Genomic DNA, 17,768 nt, shown 5'->3' on the forward strand with positions numbered 1-17,768 from the left:
CCGCCGCTATTTTTGCTTCTGATTCTGATATTTTCCCAATTTTTCTGAACCAAAATTTTGTTTGATTTCTGATCCTTCCAAACCAATATAGGCTTCCGTATATTGGATCGGAATTATTTCTAAATATATCTGACATCTCCTATATTGTTCTGATATCAGATAACAGATATATCTGATGCACAGGCTTAGCAGGTTGCAGTTATTAGTTCTCCGTTTCATCACCAGATGGTCATTAGCCTGAAGGAGCTGATATAAGACCCCCTTCCATGAAAACTGGGTACCTGAGTCAAGCATCGGCCAGGTAGCTGTGCTCTCCCCAGATGCTTCAGTCCCTGGGATAATCCATTCTTGAAGGGAGTCTCCACAGACATAAAACTAGGACAACCAATCCACGTAGGTCAGTAGAACATAAGGAGTTTAGATGAGACAAGATAGTGGCCTACTGGTCAACCTTGGAAGTTATTATATGGGTCAACAGAGATCACATGGCCAATCCTAGCCAATGAGGTGTTAGACTGAATGTTATAGAAAATGGACAGGGTCCATCTATATAGTATGTCACTCTTTTAAAGGCCTCCCTCTCCTGTGTCACATGATTTGCCAATTTTAACCAATATCTAACTCTTTCTTTCTCACAATTTTGCTACCCTCTTCTTCCCTTTGATCTGTGGCCTAGGTTATGTCCTTGCACTACCTTCTATTCAACAGACTTTAGTAGTGGCATACTGGCTTAGCTCCAGCCAATCGGAAATGCAAAGGAAACCCAAAGTTCAAGAGTGCTCTTTCTCTCTCTCTAGCCCTGGCACCAGAAGGCAAAGTGGATGAAGTTCAGATTTTACTTCAAATGTACAGCGAACAAGGTTGGCTGGCTGACATCCTTTGGATTGCCTGCCTGAGCTCTTGACTCAAGTCAACAGGCCTTTCTTGACAACTCTGAGATTATCTCTAAAGATCTCTGACAGTGAATACAAGTCCTAAGGGTGCGCTGCCTAGAGTAGGGATTGACAACTGGAGGACCCAGGCCAAATCCTGTCCTTGAATGATTTTCCATTGACTCCCGGCATCATTCTCTCTCTCAGGGGTTCTCTTACCCCTTGACTTCTGGGCCAAAGTCCAGGGCCCTCACATCCTCTGGGGGCCCCCAAATCTTCTTTAGTCTGTCCCAGGTGGTGTGTGTGTGACTGTGACCTGTGCCGGGCAGCTGAGCATGACCTCTGCTTTAGAGACAGAGCGGGGAGTGGGGAAAGAAATATGTAGGATGGGAGTATGTTAAGTTGCATGTTGAAATGTTCCTGCAAATGCACATTTGCATAAATATACCTGTTTTATATTCTTACATTCTTGTAAATTCAGTTGTTGTTTGTGCCCTCAAAAAAACCACATGTTAAACATACTGGATGTGTCATGGTGTGTGTGTGTGTGTGTGTAGGGGGATATGGCGGGGCCTCCAAAGGCCTTTAGGTCCAGGCTCCAAAACTACCTAGGTGCACCTCTACGTGCTCTCTCTCTCGCACACACACACACACACATGCACTTATGCACCTCAACATCTTTCATCCAAGTTGAGACAAGAAGGTTCTTCACCTTCTGCCCTACAATGAAGGTTCTTGACCTTCTTCCTACAAACAACCTACAATGTGACTGAGCTATCCCCAAGCTATGGCCCCATCCCCAAGGGACAGAGGGGCACTCATAGACAGGTTGCAAGAAACATATGATTTTACACAGAGGCGTAACTAAGGAAAACGGTGCCCGGGGCAAGCACTGAAATGGAGCCCCCCCCGCTGCCCCCTAACATACTACATTATACTTAGGTTTTTCATCACAAGCACCCGCCGCCGCCGCCAAGCCAGGCCATTGACTGGCCGCCAGGCGCCAGCAAAGTAATGGGGGGGCACACAGGCAGCGCGGAAGGGACCGCTCGTGGGGAAGGGGGCACCGACGCGCTCCCTTGACTGCTGCAGCGCTGCTGCACTGAGCAGGAAACATTTGTATTAACAAAAAAATAATTTTTTAAAAAAAATTGGTCATGGCGGCGCCCCCCACGTGACCAGAAAAGATGGCACCCGGGGCACGTGCCCCCCCTGCCCCCCCTATAGTTACGCCTCTGATTTTACATCAGTTTCCCCACCCCGCACCCCTGATGTAAACTGCTTTGAGAACTCTTGTGGAAAAGTGGTATATAAATATTCATAGTAGTTACTAATACTGGAATCACAGCTGAAAGTAATGAATACATATTGTGCACACAGACAGCCTGGCATTTATTTTTTAAAAGAGGAATGTTACTTTATTAAGAGTTCTATTTACATCATACATAGTATGCCACTTCAAAAAACCGTGCTTAAAGAGACACTAATCCTTAGTATAGCATAATTTTATAAAAGTTTATAAACATTCATCCCATGGGATGTACCAAACTATGTTCTTGAAACAGTTTTACTGCCATCGAAAACATCATGTTATAAAAGTATTCAACATCTTCAAGAGAAAAGGAATTCTGTTTCCATAGGAACATCAAATAAAATTAATGGCATTCAAATACACATTTATTTTAACAAACATGTAGTCCTACAGCCATAAATCAACCCACCATCAGAACTGGCATAAAGTTCCAAACATTGTGCAACAGTGTAATGCAAACGTTAAACTTCAAATGGCTCATACCTAACAGTTATGATTTCTTTCTGATCTTCACACAATGCATTTCATGCTCTCGCATAGCCTCTATTTGATTCGATGAGTCTTGCACAAGAGGACTTTCAGGAGAACTCAACCCAATACGGCTAACCCAATCAATAATGCAAACGTGCCACTTCAAGTGTTTTTCTGAACAGCAGCTTAAGATGTACACAGCTTCAAACAAGACACCTGCCTCTCGTTAGGATGGACCTTTTGCACATTGGTTTCCCATCCTAGCAATCTCATTTTGAAAGAGTTGCACTGGCTGCCAATTTGTTTGGGGGTCCAATTCAAGGTGCTGGTTTTGACCTTTAAAGCCCTTGACATTTTGAGCCCTGAACACTTGAAGGACCGCCTGCTCCTGACGGTTTCAGCCTGCCTGACAAGACCATTAAAGTGGCTCTGCTCCATTGCCATTCACATGGAATAGGGCCTTCTTGGTAATTGCCCCCAGGCTTTCAAATGCTCTTCCAATGGATGTCTGCTCTTCTGTCTCCCTCACTGCCTTTAAGAGGCAGGTAAAGACCAGGCTTTTTACTCATACGTTTTTATGTTAAAGGATGCTGTTTTCTATTTTTGTTGTCAGTGCTGCTTCTGCATGCTGTATTTTTTATTGTTTATTGTATATGGTTGTTTGTTTTAAATTCTGATAAATTGCTGTTTTTAATATGAACCACCTTGGGATTTATTTATTTTTTTTAATGAAAGGTGATATAAAACTAAATAAATAAAATCTGTCCTAATCTGGTCTCAGCCAGGAGAATAGACTCAAGACAGCTTTTGAGTCTTCATAGCTATTTCTCTATGATGTGGTTGTTGTTGTTGTTGTTGTTGCTGTTTACATTTATATCCCACTCTTCCTCCATGGAGCCCAGAGCGGTGTACTACATACTTGAGTTTCTCCTCACAACAACCCTGTGAAGTAGGTTAGGCTGAGAGAGAAGTGACTGGCCCAGAGTCACCCAGCTTGTATAATGGCTGAATGGGGATTTGAACTCGGGTCTCCCCGGTCCTAGTCCAGCACTCCTAGTCCAGCACTCCTGTTATCCCTTCTCAATCAATCAGTCAATCAATCAACACCAGGTTTCTCAAAACTCTGCTAGATGTGATCCTCCTCAGGTCAAGAAAAACAGCCCCAACAGTATTCCCATATGTGCTTAGAGCAACGTAACAACAGATGATGTGACCGAGCTGGCAGGCCTTGTTTTCTCTCTCAGTCTGAAAGCAGGCAGATCAAAGGGGCAGCACTGAGAGTGCCTGGGAAGTATGCTATGGAACCCAAGGGAGGCAGAAAGGCAAAAAGGGAAGGTTCTCAAAAGAGAGGGAGTTGCCTGCCCTGGTATCCAAAACAAACAGTCAACAAAACGAGTGGGTGGTTGGGTGGGGATGAAGACAGATGCTCGTGCAATGATGATTTGTGGGTCACCAAGCTGCCTCCAAGTCCCAGAAGAGAACATCCAGAGCCTGGCAGGATATGAGGGGGCAGGGAAGGGTTTGCCACTTCAACTCACAATGCTCTCAGTCTCCTTAGCACCCAATGCTGTAATCCAAGCGCTTGCAAAGACCAGCACTCAGAGAGCCAAGCCAGCTCTATCACCTGTCCTTTTGAGCCATCCTCCAAAAGCTACATGGCCACTGGAAGCTGGTGCTGTGTAAAACCAGAAGAGATTCAATACACACTTTGATAGTTGTTCATAGAGAACTTCAAGGGGCCTAAATTAAGTTCTTGGGGAGGCAGGGTGAGCATAGCTCAATTAAACTATTCTGATCCACTATTCAGGTTGTTTGTTGCAAAATGTGTATACACACACGTTTTATAGTTATACACACTGAGCATTAATCAAATGATAGGTACATGTAAGACACATATCATATGCCAAGTTGCTGAGCAGCAATATTTCTCCCCCAACAAAACAGTTATTGTAGCCTACATATTGGTCAAAACTCCTGAAAAGTTTAGCTTTAGAAACTCCTTCAAATGATAAGAAGAATTTTACTCCTCTTCCAATAGATATATAAGAGGAACCATTTCCTTCTGTCCAGCTGCAGCACCCAAGATCCTTATTTATTCATAATCTAGTGTTGTGGGTCCTCGGACAATGTTAAAGTAGCCAGCTAATGCTCCAATGTCTATGTACAATGATCGTTGCCTCTTCAGCAGGTCGGATTCCTCTGTAATCCCAAGGCACGAAGAATCTGACAAAGAAGATTAAAAAGAGAGCAATATCAGCATGTGATACTATAGGATGCCAACCCAACTGAACATGGTTGGCATTTTGTTTCTTTGTTAACTGCTTTTTTTTGTTTACGCTTACTAAATATGCTTTCTCGGCCCTACCAAGCCATATAATAAGCTGTCAACCTTTGCAAAAAGCAGGTCAGGTTTCGCTTAGCCACCAGGTCAAGGTGGATGAACCATAATAGCTGGTTACAGCTTCCCAACAGTCAGTGTATCAACAAAACGTTAGTGTGAGCAAAAATGATGCTGCATTTCTGTAAGCCAATCTTCCTGGCAAGTGTGTGCCACCAATCAAGTCCAAAGGATGGGACAGTATTATTCTAGCTTGTGCTATAGCTCATAATATAGGCCTTCTGTGACTTGGTACTGTTTGGCCTCTAATCTGCTAAACCAGAGACCAGGAACAGCACAATTTAGAAGAATCAGGCAGGAGTACAAGCCTGCCAATGCTGCAGTCAGAACAACCATGCTCTTAGCCAGAAGTCCTACCAACCCAACCTGCCTGTGCTCTACCTTGGTCATTTATGCTGTAAGCTAGAGGTGGGCAAAATGTAGCCCATGGTCTGGTGGACCACCTAATGCCTGATGGTCTCTAAGATTCTTACAAAGAATGCTGAATTAGTTGACTCATGACCTGATCCAGGAAGGCAAACCTTACATACGTTTTTATTTTTGGCATTTATATACTTTAGCAGTGACCCCATGTTCTTGTGCATATTCTTAAGCATGGAGACATATACAGGTCACTTAGCACAAAGCATTTGTGTCAGTAGTTAAAGGAGATCTTGAGCAATGTGCTCTTACTTTGTAAATTAACACACTGTGGTGAATGACAGGGATTCCAATTAAAAAAATAAGTAGACCACTCAACACTGAAGCTAGTCCATCCTGCTGTATGCTGACCAGAGACTTTATAAGTTCACATGGAACCTGAGAACTGATACAGAACAAAATTCTTCCATACCTCTTTTCTTCCCCAGACTGTCAAACTCCAGATGGACAAGTCTGTCTACTAGTTTTGATGGCTACCTGCTACCTCAAGGTTCAGAGGCAGGATGCCTCTGAATATCAGCTGCAGGGGAGCAATGGCAGGAGAGGGGAATTGCCTTCATCTCCTGCTTGTGGACTTCCCAGGAGCAGCTGGTGGGCCACTGTGGGAAACAGGATGCTGGGTTAGATAGGCCTTGGTCTGATCTAGCTGGCCTCTTCTTATGTCCAGATTAAAATTCCAATGGCCATCTGGCATGTGTGTGAATAACAAAAAGCAACTTTACTGGGAACAGCCTCTATTTTGCAATGATATCTATAATAATAACAACAATATTGATAATAAAATTCAGCCATCCCAAGTCCTTGGGAAGGACTTGATGTCTGGATAAAACAAACCAGTCAATAACACCTGTCTGCCTGTGTAAACAAGAAATAATAGCAGCAGCAGCAGCAGTAGTAGTAGAAGTAAAGGTAATTATAATAACAACCTTCCAAGCTGTGGTTCTTAACAGGGAGATGGGCCACAACCAAAGATTTGGGGATCTCAGAGGAAAAGCTTTGGAAATGGCAGGTTTAGCACACAATCCTATAACAAAGTCGAAATGGACTTAAAAGAAACATTTTACATGGCACGTTGGTACACTGAATGTCCAGGCAGGGTTCTCCAAAAGCCAGATGTCCCATGGCACTCCTAACACAATTAAATGCCAATGACCCTTTTCCACATGGTGACCTTTCTGTAAGCCTTTCCTCAGCAGGTTTAGAAGAGTAAAAAGCCACTGCAAAATAATTCAGGATATCCACCACAGCCTATAAAGAGGGAGTTCCCAACAATAGGCCTCTGAAGTTATTGGACTCCAACTCCCATCATGCCCAGGCACAATGGCCAAATGTGGTGTGTTCCAACAACATCTTGGGGCGCAAGGTTGAGACTGAGAATCCCGTATATACAGGTATACAGGCTTGAATATATATTAGGCTGTTGTCTTTCGACACACTGTTTAAGATTATAGTACAAAGAACATTTTAGAGGACTCATAGCAACAGGATGCTTGGTGGGAAATCTCTAAACAGTCAGATATAATCTTGGCAAACTTGATTACTATGAGTTGCAACAAGCAACAGATAATCTCATACTTTGGTTTATGTGTTAATTTTGTGGCTTTTAAAAAGAGATCACTTCCCTTCCCCCACCCCATCCCTCACCAAAGAAAATGTGCAATTAAGGATATTACAGCATTTAAACAAAAAAACTTCTGCTTTGGCTTGTTGATGTTGTTTTACCTCACTGCAGAAAAAAACAACACCCCAATATCCCAAATTCTGCAGAAAAATATTTCACAACTCTTGAAACTCCATGGTCCTCTTCAAGAGCTTCCTGGATGACTTATCAGGGTTTGCTATGGAACTGATACTACAGGAATGACAGAATAAAGCCTTATTCTATGGAGAGAAGTCAAAAGGATTTCTGACGTTATTTCTCTGTGTAAACCGCCCTGAGCCATTTTTGGAAGGGCAGTATAGAAATCAAATCAATCAACCAACCAATCAATCAAGTCCTGAAGTGTGATTTATGTCTGACCTTGCCTTGCTATTGGCCAGTATATTTCAGTAGGAGGCCCTCAAGTTCTAAAGCCAGGGCTTGATAAATCCCAGGCGCCAGGAAATCACAGTGCCTAGAAATTTAAGTGTGGCACCTAAACTATGCCATTCAGAAGTAGGGTTATTTCATACAATCTTTGTTTACCCCAAGCAGCCCTACTTCTGTTCTAAGTATGTTACTTGTAAAGAGGATAAAGCGAAGCCCATTTCTCTCCCTCCCACTGCACAATGTTGGTTACTAAGTCCACTAGTTTTGTCAAGTGTCCATTGTCTGGCTCCCAAATTTTTGGGCTAGCTCCTCAATCCAAAGAAAACTTGTCAAGGCCTGCCTTAAGTCAATCTTGTTGTAAACAGAGGACTAGAAAATAAGAACAGCGCTGCTGGATCAGGCCCAAGGCCCATCTAGTCCAGCATCCTATTTCACACAGTGGCCCATTAGATGCTGCTGGGAAGCCCACAGGCAAGAGCTGAGGGCGTGTCCCCATGCCCCTCTACTGCCGTTGCTTCCCTGCAACTGGTATTTAAAGGCATCTTGCCTCTGAGCAGGGGAATAGCAAGGTTGGAGTGGGCCCAGAGACAAGATTTTAAAATGGGTCCCCCACCCCACTGAAGCTCAGCTCAAAAGTTTTGTAAATTGTGGACGATGCAAGTCATTTAATGGTACTAGAGAAAGACATGCTGTTCTGGTAGCTCCAGGTCTTAACACTCACATCAGTTTCGGAGGATGAACACAACTGAAGGAAGCCCAGGCGGGTGCGTGGCTGCGGGAGTCAGTCATGTGACTTGCCTCTGGGGGGCCCCCAAGGCAGTGAGCCCCCAGACAACTCTCTCCCCTTGCCCTACTATAGTTATGCCCCTGCCTCTGAGGCTGGAGGTGGTTACACACAAGCAGACACAAAAGATCTAGAACCGAGGTTCTCAACCCTGGGTACTCAGATGTTGCTGGACCACAACTCCCATTATCCCCATCCAGAATGGCCTTTTGCCACTGCAGATGGAGATGATGGGAGTTGTAGTCCAACAACATCTGGGGACCCATGACTGAGAACCCCTGGCCTGGAGGGAGGAGGATCAGATGTGCAGTCAGAGAGGAGGGTCTCCTGGCTGGCACTCACTCCTCAGCCTCCATCACCGTTTTTAGAAAACAAGTAAGATGTGGCTCTTCACCCAGGCTTTCATATGAGAGTACAGTTTTTACTGCTGCTGCTTTGTGTGCTACTGTTTTAGATAGGTGTTTTAAAACTTTTAAATAGGGATATGTTATTTTTAGATTTATATTTAATATCCTTACCGCTTGTATTTGAATTGTGCATTGTTTTAATTATATCGTGCACTGCTTTGGGGTCATTGTAATGAAAAGCAGTATAGAAACTGAATGGAGGAATGAAAATAAATAAATAAATATTTTTTTAAAAATACATAAACCAATGTGTACCAGCAATGTTCTCTGGCAATTCCAACTCCTTCCCTGTCAGCAGTCTTTTCCTTTCAAACAAGGCTGAGTCCAGGCTCTGGCACCGAGGCTGCTCCTCCCTCGGGGGATGCAAAGCCTCGTGCTTTAGCAGCTCCGTCGCAGAGGGTCTTTGGTTGGGGTTCCTCTCCAGAGCAGCTTCCATCAACTGCCTCATGCTGGTACTGCAGTCTTCTGCAATGTCCTCCAACGGTGGCGCTTGCTTATGGATCTACCAAGAAGAAAAACCACAAGCCCCACAATAAAGAAGCAGCTTGGACATACATGCTAAGAGGGGGAGAGAAGTGTGTTTGCAAGTTATGTTGCGTTCTGAAGGTACCGCCCTAGGAATTTCCTCACCATGACTCACCATTTGGAAAGCTGCCATCGTACTGCATGATGAACGGACACAGCAAGACGGGAAAGCAAGCCAGTTTCAGATTTAAACGAAAAACTGAAAACTGGCTTTGAGTTCCTTCAAAGGTTTGCAATCCTCGCTCTGTAATCTGGGCGTACAGATACGCAGCAACCAGGATGCCGTGACCCAGCTCCAGGGCCAAAAGGGAAGGCTTGCTGACGTGACTCGGCAATCGGCTTCATGCAATTTGGGCAACACTTTCAGCTCCATCCACGTGACACCATGTGATGACAGCAGGGGCAAGACAGATGCTCTACATCAGGGGCAGGCGACGTGCAGCTCTCCAGATGTGGCTGAACTACAGCTCCCCTCCAGTGTCCCCTCTAACAGGGATTCCCAGATGTTGTTGACTACAACTCCCAGACTACTCAGCTGCAATGGCTTTTGCTTGGGGATTATGGGCGTTGTAGTCAACCATCTCTGGGAATCCCTGTTAGAGGGGACACTGCTCCCCGCACCCTCAGTCACAATTTTAATAAGTTTGAGACAGCTCCATTTCAAGCGCCAACTTTCAAAAGCCAAAATCTTGGGGCAGCATAGACAGCAGCCCCTTTTAAAGCACTCCTGGGAACTTCCCCACCAGTCATTAGGAACATCGGAAGCTGCCATATACTAAGTCAGACCAATGGTCTATCTAGCTCAGTACTGTCTACCCAGACTGGCAGTGGCTTCTCCAAGGTTGCAGGCAGGAATCTCTCTCATCCCTGTCTTGGAGATGCTGCCAGGGAGGGAACTTGGAATCTTCTGCTCTTCCTAGAGCAGCTCCATCCCCTCAGAGGAATCTCTTCCAGTGTTCACACTTCTAGTCTCCCATTCATATGCAACCAGGGTGGACCCTGCTTAGCTAAGGGGACATGTCACACTTGCTACCACAAGACCAGATCTCCTCTGGCCCCTGGCGCCCAAACAAATGTCAGAATTCCCCTTAGAGCTCACGCTTCTGCAATCCCATGGAAGCAGCTTATCAAGTTTAGAAAAACAGGAACACGAAAGACCTTAGAAGGAGTACAGAAGCATCTGGGCTTTCTTTGCCAATTTGCCATGTGTGAGGCCATGCTCACTCTGAGGCAGTAAAGCTGAACCTGGAATGCACCACTTCAGACTGGAGCTGGGGGCTGAATGCACCTTCAAACAACAACAACAACAATCCCTATGAATAGTAAACCAGCATCTCTGGGAGAAGGGTTGCAGACAAGGCTTCTCTTTGGCACATTCATTTTGTATGAAAGACCTTTTTTAAAAAAAAAATTAGCAGGGGGAGCATTCTGTCTGTCACACGTGTCCCTACCAGCAGTCTGAAATGTTACAGCCTCGGACACAGGTTTACCAGCTCAGTGACAATCTGGCCTGCCACAGACTATGATATCCTGTGGTAGCTAATCCAAAGTACTCCCACTTAACTAGAAGAAAACACCTAGGGACAGGCTAGAGAAAACCAGAGAAAAGCAACTAAAGGAGAACATGATAGAACTCACAGGATTATCAACAGGCAGAAAGTAGAAGAAAACAAAATGTCTCCTTCTCTTAAAGTAAAATTAAGTTGTGCCGCCGAGTTGGTGTCGACTCCTGGCGACCACGGAGCCATGCGGGGTTGTTGGTTTTTTTGGTACAATATTAAAAATTGGGCTCACCCAGTGAATGTGATTGTCAGTCGATGCAGGGCAAACAAGAGAAAGGGCTTCTTCATACCACACATAGGGCCCGATCGGACAATTGGCAGCCAGCACACCAGTGTTGAATCCTCTAACAGGGATTCCTAGATGCGGTTGACTACAACTCCCATAATCCCCAAGCAAAGGCTATTGCTGCTGGGGATGCTGGGAGTTGTAGTCAACAACATCTAGGAACCCCTATTAGAGGGAACACTGCAGCACATGCAATAAGATCAGGGATGCTCCAAAAGTGTACCTTTTGGAGCATACCTGGCTCCAGGTACCTGGAGCGTACCTGGCGCACTCTCAAGGCATCCCTTTATCATGTGAAGGTGGGGGTGGTGTTCATCTTAATCACCTCTCTCTACGTGCTCCAAAAAACCATGTTTCAACAAGGGCTGTTGCAGCTCTGGATAATGGAGGTTGTGGTCCAACAACATCTGAAGACTCAGGGTTGGGAACCACTGCTATGTACAAATACTGTGGGTTGTTGTTGTTGCTGCTTTGTTTTTCATGGTGGACCATGCTAAGATGAGAGCTCCCAACCAGGGTTCCCTCTAATAGGGAATCCCAGAGGTTGTTGACTACAACTCCCACAATTCCCAGCCAAAGGCCATCGCAGCTGGAGATGCTGAGCGTTGTAGTCAACAACCTTTGGAATGCTCTGTTAGAGGGAATGCTGCTCCCAACTGCAACCCACAGTGTTGTCTGGGCTGTTCAGGTTTTGCCAGCTCAGGCCAAAACAGTTGTGCCACGAGAGCTCAATGCCCACATCACGTTTTATGAGCTGAAACATGAAAGCCGTTGCAGGAGGCTCCAATCTGGATCAGAGAAATGGCACTAGAAAGGGAGGGTGTTGTTCTCCTGATCAAAACAGCCCCTTCCCTGAGCTGTTACTCATCCTGCTGCAAATATTCTTAGCCGTGATGAGTCTTAGGAATTCCCTGAGACTAGGTATTCTTCGTGATACTAAGCCATGCATACTGTTCTTTAGCCACAAAAATCTTAGTTAAAAGAATCACCATATTTAAAGAGCAAATACAGTGAACCTTGGAGACAGTGTTGAGGCTTGAGGTAGAGGCTAGAGGCTGAAGTACTTGAAGGTAATAAAACCGTGCAAAGTCAAGCCAAGGAGTCTGAAAGACTCCAGGCTATACAGTTTTGAATGGGACATCTCTGTCTCCAGCGTTGCCTTTCTCTCTTCTGGCCTGAGCCAAGTGCCTTGGAGTTCAGGAGAGGGGGTTGTAGTCAACCTTTCCCTCCTTCCGTGGACTAGAAGGGTCATGGGCCTGCCCCCAGCCGACCCGTCGTTCGGTTCCCTTCGTTCCCCTCATCTCCGACACCGCCCTGTTTAAATAGCCCTGTACACTCCCTGCATTCTGTTGACCGCCTCCCAGTCCTGTCCTCCTCCCACCCACCCCCATGCTTGCGATATCCCCATCCCTCTGGCCCCATTTCCTACTTCCCTGGCCTGCTGCTGTGCTCGGGCTGGAGCTCAGAGGCAGAGCATCTGTTTTGCATGCAGACTGACTGGCAGCAGGCTCTCCTTGGTTTCAGGCCAGAGTCTTCCCCAGGCTTAGCTGAAGATGTCAGAGTTTGAACCCGGGACCAGGCAGACAAGAGCAGCCCTGGTGACTTCAGAATGCATTGACTCTCCACAGAATCAGCCTTTTGCAGCTGGTCTGTGCCTTACTTGTGGCCTCTGTGTGTGTGTGTGTGTGTGTGTGTGTGTGTGTGTGCGCGCGCGCACTTGTGCTTTGATAGGAACATAGGCAGCTGCCATATACTGAGTCAGACCTTTGGGCCATCTAGCTCAGTATTGTCTACACAGACTGGCAGCGGCTTCTCCAAGGTTGCAGGCAGGAATCTCTCTCAGCCCTGTCTTGGAGATGCTGCCAGAGAGGGAACTTGGAACCTAGATGCTCTTCCCAGAGCAGCTCTATCCCCTAAGGGCGATATCTTACAGTGCTCACACGTCAAGTCTCCCTTTTGTATGCAACCAGAGTGGACCCTGCTTAGCTAAGGGGACAAGTCGTGCTTGCTACCACAAGACCAGCTCTCCTCTCCATCATCCTGGCATGTTAAATACAAATCGACACACTACTGTAGTCCTGTTAAGCATTATAAAGCAACTGATGCTCTCCATATTTCTCTGTATCTCGGCTGATGAGCAATTGAGATTTGTGTTCGTGTGTGTCCCACTCAGCTACAAATCTACACTTTGCCTTTTACCGGTCCTGCTGAGGCACCCGCATAGTCTTGGCTCCACCTCTGCAGCTGCCCACAATTGGCTCTGCCTCCCACAAAACCCACCATTGGCTTCACCTCTCACTACCTGTGGCGCCACTCATCACCTGCCCTGCCTAGCGCCATGCTGCACCACCACCAGCCGCCACTATCTAACAGCAGATGGGAGAGGGGGCTGTTTTGATCAGGGGAATGGCATGGGAAGGAAAGGTTAAACACCCCTTCTGGCACCGCTGATCTGATCGAAACTGGACCCTCCAGTACAGCTGAGCATTCCCATTCCCATGCGGCCTTTCAGAGATGAGGAACACCCAGCAATGCCACTCGGTCGGCTGCTTCTCAGAATCCTAATCAGGATCGGAGAGTCGGGGGCGCGTAAAGCGAGTCGGCGGTCATGGAAACCCAAACAACAAGGTAGGAGGCAGGGGGAGTGATCAGGTGGGAGGCAGGAGTTGGGTCAGACGAATCTTCATCCACCCTCGGTAAAATGCTGGAGAGGGAATCTGAATAGGGTGTATCTAATAGGTTGTATCTAATAGGGTGAATCTGAATAGGGTGTACCCATAGGGCATACCCATAGGGCGTACCCATAGGGTGTATATCTGAATAGGGTGTATATCTGAATAGGGTGTATCCATCTGACCCAGCACCTGCCTCCCACGCAGTTGCTCTCCCTGCGTCCAACCTTGTTTGGTTTTACACAAGTGCCGATCGAGAGTGTGCCCAGCTCCCCTATCCTGATTAGGATCATGAGAACCAGCCTAGTATGCTGCCATTCTGGATCTGATTACTGGCACCCCAGAGCATGACCCGACGTGCAGTTTTGCTCCTCGGTCTGTAGTGGCATCCAGTTGCCGTCAGAAAGCTGTGCAGGTTGGCTGCTCGGCCCGCTCAGCAGTTCACGGACCAACCCAAGTCTATACTTACTATATAGAGGTAGGAGGGGTACGCAGCGCGGGGGTACCGATTCACCCACGGCGGGAAGCCAGTTTGCATGTGAATGATCGTCGCTCCCAGGCTATAGATGTCAGCTTTGGTAGTGTGGCCCCGGCAGAGAATCACTTCTGGACTCATGTAAATCTGCAAATGGCATTCAGGGGGAAATTAGCTTCCCTTTCAGGCTTGCCCTTTCCTCCTAACAGCCACCACTTCACCCCAGCTGTATTGTCAGGTTTATGATCCGATGGGATCTCGCACGAAAGCCACGTGAAGCCTTGGCGAGGCATGTGGAGGCCAGAGAGGAAAACAGCCTGCAAGGGCCGCAGAGAACAGCCCGTTCTGCTGAAGTGACATTCAGGGAGCTGCTAAGGACTTAACTAACTGCCGCATGTGAACTAGGTGCTATTGAGTGAAAAAAGCAGGTGGTTAATGTGAGTCAGTTCCATTTTGGAAGGCTGCAGACCAAAATTCTGCACCAAGGGAGCCTCAATAATATAGCCCTGGACTGTAGCCCTATTCAGGCATTAGGTTGTATGTGTATACAGCTGTCTGTAAAAACTCTACATCTTTTTGTGTGATTGATTGTACATGCATTCATTGTAAAAAATGACAGGGGTGCAGCCCCCCCCCCCCGCCCCAATGTAGGGTGCAGAAAGGAAGTGGACTGCGGGACCCGAGTTCAAATCCCCATTCAGCCATGATACAGTACTTGCTGGGTGACTCTGGGCCAGTCACTTCTCTCTCAGCCTAACCTACTTCACAGGGTTGTTGTGAGGAGAAACTCAAGTATGTAGTACACCACTCTGGGCTCCTTGGAGGAAGAGCGGGATATAAAAATGTAAATGTAGTAAATATGATATAATAATGTGTTGAACATAATGTCTGAATAACTGTACCTGCGAGGGCCTGTACCCAGGTTCGCTTACAGTCATTCACACAAAAACATGTACAGTACATGTGTAGCGACACCTGAAAGCACATACAGCATATTAAGGTGATTCACACAACCGGTTCAGGTGGGCTGGGGATGGGGGGGGGGGAAGGCAGGATCATTCCTAGCCTTCCCCCACATGACCGCTGGTTCCTCTCAAGCCACGCCACTCGTGTGCCCACATGATTCACACCACAGCAAGCAGCGCAACCATTGGGAGGCCAGGGGAACGAAACCCAGCCTCCAGATATCCCACAATGCACTGCATGAGCAGCGCAGCACGTTATGGAAATCTCTGAGGCCGGGACGCTCCTTTCCCCAGTCTGTTTAGTTTTAATGGCTGCCAGCAGCCCAAAATGAGGGGCCAGCAATCTATACACCCACATGACCAGGTGGTGAGGTGGGAGGGTGCGCATGAGGCTCCTACCTCATTTTTCACCCTGGTAAAAAACCTAGGCTACCTGGTGGAGGAGCACTGGAATCAGTCCCGATCCTGGCGGTTCTCACGATCAGGTCTACCCAGGTAGGGCTATGCTAGCCCGGGAAGACCTGGTCGTGAGAATGCCCTCAATGGCAGACATGAGTAGAATTACTCAGTCCCATTGAAATTAAAAGGAGAAGTTAGCTAGGGAATAGGGCTATAATCTAAAGGTAAACTGTGCCATCAAGTCGATTTTTACTCTTGCTGCCCACAGATCCCTGTGGTTTCCTCTGGTAGAATACAGGAGGGGTTCACCATTGCCATCTCCTACGCAGTATGAGATGATGCCTTTCAGTATCTTCCTATAGCGCTGCTGCCTGATGTAGTACCAGCAGGGATTCAAACCGGCAACCTTCTGCTTGTTGATTCTATAGACTCTAGACTCTATCATCTACAAGTGTATTGTTTAGCCTCCCTTGGTGCAGAAAATGAGATACTCCCACAGCAGCTTCTCTTCCTGCCCTCCCCAATAAGAATGCCTGGCGGTCCGAGTCTTTTGGCAGACTCTCTCCACCTCTACCACCACAAAGGAGTTGAGTCAGTGTAGGCCTTGAGTGAGTGTGGAGAGGTGTGGGCCCTTGGAACCATGACCCGACCCAACCCAACCTGGCCCACCCGTGACATCAGCCCTGCACACACAGACAATCTGTTAGCCAAAGAGTAAGACCTGAAAGGATTTGGTGATGTTACTCTTAACTATGGCTAGATTCAAGGTCTGACCATTGGAATAAAATGGTCTCTGACCCAAGAAGACAAAGGGGCACCGTTTTGTAGTATAAGTTCTGCAGTATACATTCTACTGAAATGAAGAAAGTTCATGGGACAGCTTCCTAGGGGATTATACGCCCAACTGGCTCTTTCCCATTCACCTATATTTACAGACAGCATGTCATTCTTCTTGTTACCTCTGTTCCTCGGAGGTCTTTGGGATAGTAAATGTCTTCCGTCATTTGAACACTTAGACCAAAATCAACCAGAACTGCTTTGGTGGACATGAAAACAATGTTGCTTGCTAGAAGGAAAGGAGAGAAAAGAGGTCTTAGGCAACGGGGTAGGCCATTCAACGTCCACTTTAATAAGAATGGCATTTTCAGCATGCCAATGCTATCAGGTTGTTTTTGCAGGATCGATCAAATAAATAAATAAATAAAGCAAGCAAGCAAGCCACGTTAAGAGGCTCTTGTTTTATTACTGGGCCAAGTGGGATACATTTGTGCAAAACAAAACAAAACAAAACCGCTGCCTGAGATCTGGTAACAGTTGCAGGCTATTCATCTGAATGGCCCCTAAACACATGCTCCAAAACCCAAAAGCAAACTCACCAAAACATGGTGAGTTTCAGATATTTCCATCCTGATCAACCTTATTAGCAAGACTCAGAAATGTCTAGTTAAACAAGTGATTTAAAATATAAAAATAATGCCCAACTTATCAGTTTGCTTATGCAACAAAGTTGCACTAGCACAAGATCGCTGCATTAAAAACTATTTTGCTCTTGCGCAAAAGTTCTCTTGAAAAGAGACGGTTGTGCAACTGTTGTGCAAGTACAAACATGATTGCACTAGTGCGATATTAACGTGGAATGCGGGCTCCAGGCTTAGCACACGTCTCTAGAGCAACAGCCTTCTGCTTGCACAATGTCCGTTTGCAAGTGCATTGTTGGTCAGGATGTCAGTCAAGAACAACAACAATAATCTGAAGCACTGCAAAAAAGCAAATTGCAAAAAAGCCAGTGTGGTGTAGTGGTTAAACTGTTTGACTAGGCCTGGGGAGACCCAAGTTCAAATCCTCATTCAGCCATGAAAATCACTGGGTCACTCTGGGCCAGTCATTTCTTTCTCCGCCTAACCTACCTACCTCACAGGGTTGTTGGGAGGATAACCATAACCATGAACCACTCTGGGCTCTTTGGTGAAAGAGCGGGATATAAATGTACAAATCAAGTAGCTTTTGTGAACAGCTTTAGGGCAAAGACCAGCAGATGAAGATTTTGAGGGCAACAAACTGCAAGTTCATGGCAAGGAATGTCAAAAGACACCAACTTTTGTGCAACTTTCAACAGAAGACACCTTTCGTAATTAGAGTGATTTGTTAATCCCAGCCTAAAATTATAGTTGTAGAGGAGTACTGCATATAC

General features: G+C 46.3%; 1 protein-coding gene across 3 annotated transcripts in view; it reads right to left on the reverse strand.

The window, feature by feature from the left end:
* Positions 1-2,240: 2,240 nt before the first annotated feature.
* The window catches only part of MAP3K8 (mitogen-activated protein kinase kinase kinase 8), a 38,827-nt gene continuing 23,299 nt past the window's right edge, over positions 2,241-17,768 (reverse strand). For 2 of the 3 annotated variants that reach the window (XM_053258826.1, XM_053258825.1), the window contains 4 exons: positions 16,537-16,643; positions 14,208-14,360; positions 8,949-9,195; positions 2,241-4,878 (listed from right to left, as the gene is read on the reverse strand). In XM_053258826.1, the coding sequence (XP_053114801.1) occupies positions 4,748-4,878; positions 8,949-9,195; positions 14,208-14,360; positions 16,537-16,643 (638 nt within the window). In that variant the 3' untranslated portion in view covers positions 2,241-4,747. Of the gene's footprint in view, positions 4,879-5,885; positions 6,073-8,948; positions 9,196-14,207; positions 14,361-16,536; positions 16,644-17,768 lie in introns of all 3 variants that reach the window. The other variant, XR_008309382.1, reaches the window with a different exon arrangement.

Source organism: Hemicordylus capensis, chromosome 6 (assembly GCF_027244095.1).
Source record: "Hemicordylus capensis ecotype Gifberg chromosome 6, rHemCap1.1.pri, whole genome shotgun sequence".
Lineage (NCBI taxonomy): Eukaryota > Metazoa > Chordata > Lepidosauria > Squamata > Cordylidae > Hemicordylus > Hemicordylus capensis.